This window comes from Hipposideros armiger, unplaced genomic scaffold (genome assembly GCF_001890085.2).
Source record: "Hipposideros armiger isolate ML-2016 unplaced genomic scaffold, ASM189008v1 scaffold_1114, whole genome shotgun sequence".
NCBI classification, from domain to species: domain Eukaryota; kingdom Metazoa; phylum Chordata; class Mammalia; order Chiroptera; family Hipposideridae; genus Hipposideros; species Hipposideros armiger.
Genome location: NW_017732464.1, coordinates 359,347 through 361,270, shown reverse-complemented (window position 1 = coordinate 361,270; position 1,924 = coordinate 359,347). Strand labels below are relative to the sequence as shown.

The following is a 1,924-nucleotide window of genomic DNA, read 5'->3' as shown; positions in this document are numbered from 1 at the left end:
GTTGCTGCTCATGAACTTGGCCATTCCCTGGGTCTCCAGCACTCGGCCAACCCTGAAGCTTTGATGTACTCAGTCTACAACCCATTAACAGACCTGGCCCAGTTCCGCCTTTCTCAAGATGATGTAAATGGCATTCAGTCCCTGTATGGTGAGTGATGCTGGAAAAATTAGGCATTGTAGCTTTGCAGTAATGGTCTTCAGGACAACTTTCAAATGCTGCAGAAAACATTTCCAAGTCAACTCAAAGCGTTTTGAGAATGCTTGGAAAGCATATAAATTGATAGGAGCATCACATTTCTCCTAATGTTTGCATCCTCGCACCTGTTCTCTTTAGGTCCTCCCGCTGCTTCCCCTGCTGACCCTGTGGTGCCCACAGAATCTGTACCTACTGAGACACCAGCCACCTGTGATCCTACTTTGTCCTTTGATGCACTCAGCACGCTGAGGGGAGAAATCCTGTTCTTTAAAGACAGGTCAGACCAGAAAATTATATTTTCCTATCCATGTTTTTTGATACATGATGTTTAGAAAGGAAAACTTGACAGAGATTTTTATTTTATTTTATTTTATTTTTTTTATTGTTAGTTTCAGGTGTACAGAACAATGCAATAGTTATCCTTTTCACCCTTCACACAGAAACAACCCCCCTCCCCTCATCTACTGCCCTCCCACGCCTGATATCATGCTTATCTATTACAATTCTATTGACTCCATTCCCACACTCTACTCCACGTCCCATGACTATATGTATATATAACTATAGTTGACATACATTATTATTCAACATCAGCTTCAGAAATACAGTGCAGTGGTCAGGCCTCTGCACTGACTATGAAGTGGTCTCCCTAACAAGACATGAGTCCATCTGGCCCCCTAAAAAATATTTACAACATTATTGATTATATTCCCCAGACTTGACAGAGATNCATGGGGATGTAGGGTATAGCATAAGGAATATAGTCGATAATATTGTAATAACTGTATGTATGGTGTCAGATGGCTACTAGATTTATCAGAGTGATAGAGGTGTTTGGAGGCCATGGTGAAAAAGGTTAAAGGATTTAGAAGTACAATTGGTAGTTACAAAATAGTCGCGGGGATGTAAAGTAAAGCATAGGGAATATAGTCAATAATAAGGTAATAACTATGTATAGTGCCAGGTGGATACTAGACTAGTCAGGGGGACCACTTCTTAAATTATATAAATGTTTAACCACTATGCTATACACCTGAAATTAATATAAAATAATATTGAATGTCAACTGTAATTGAAAAATTTTAAAAGGAGGGAGAAAAAGGTGAAGGGGAATAAGAGGTTCAAATTTCCAGGTATAAAACAAATAAGTCATGGGGATGTAATGTACAGCATAGGGAATATAGTAAATAATATTGTAATAATGTGGTATAATATCAGATAGTCGCTGTATTATCATGGTGATCACTTTATTAGGTATATAAATGTTGAATAAGTATGGTATACACCTGAAACTAATATAGTATTGTATGTTAGCCATATTTTAATAAAAACTTGTAAAAATTTAAAATAAAATAAAATATTTGATGAGACCTAAGTAAATAGATTATATTTCTTATTCGTGGATAGAAAAATTCAATATAGTAAAAATGCTAACTTAGCTATACATGAAAGGATGTTTCAATTCAAATACCAAAATATTTTTCATGGAACTTGATGTATTAGTTCCATAATTTATATGGAAGAGCATAGGCCATGAGCAGCCAAGATATTGCTGGAGAAGAATAAGATGAGTAGAAATGTCCTGTGTTATAAAGCCTTAATAAACAAACTAATACAGTGTCAGTGCAGGATAAATAAATTAACTAATGAAACTATCCAGGCTTGTTGGTTCTTTTGTCAGACTTTTAAACTATTGCTTCCATTTACTCGACTGGTAATATGCAATTG

The 1,924-nt window shown here is 35.9% G+C and overlaps 1 protein-coding gene across 1 annotated transcript in view; it reads left to right on the top strand.

The window, feature by feature from the left end:
• LOC109376362 (stromelysin-2-like) overlaps window positions 1-1,924 on the top strand; it is a 28,348-nt gene that overhangs the window by 2,939 nt on the left and 23,485 nt on the right. Inside the window, exons 3-5 of the mRNA XM_019632268.1 lie at window positions 3-148; window positions 335-473; window positions 1,604-1,617. Coding sequence (XP_019487813.1) covers window positions 3-148; window positions 335-473; window positions 1,604-1,617 — 299 coding nt within the window. The remainder of the gene's footprint in view (window positions 1-2; window positions 149-334; window positions 474-1,603; window positions 1,618-1,924) is intronic.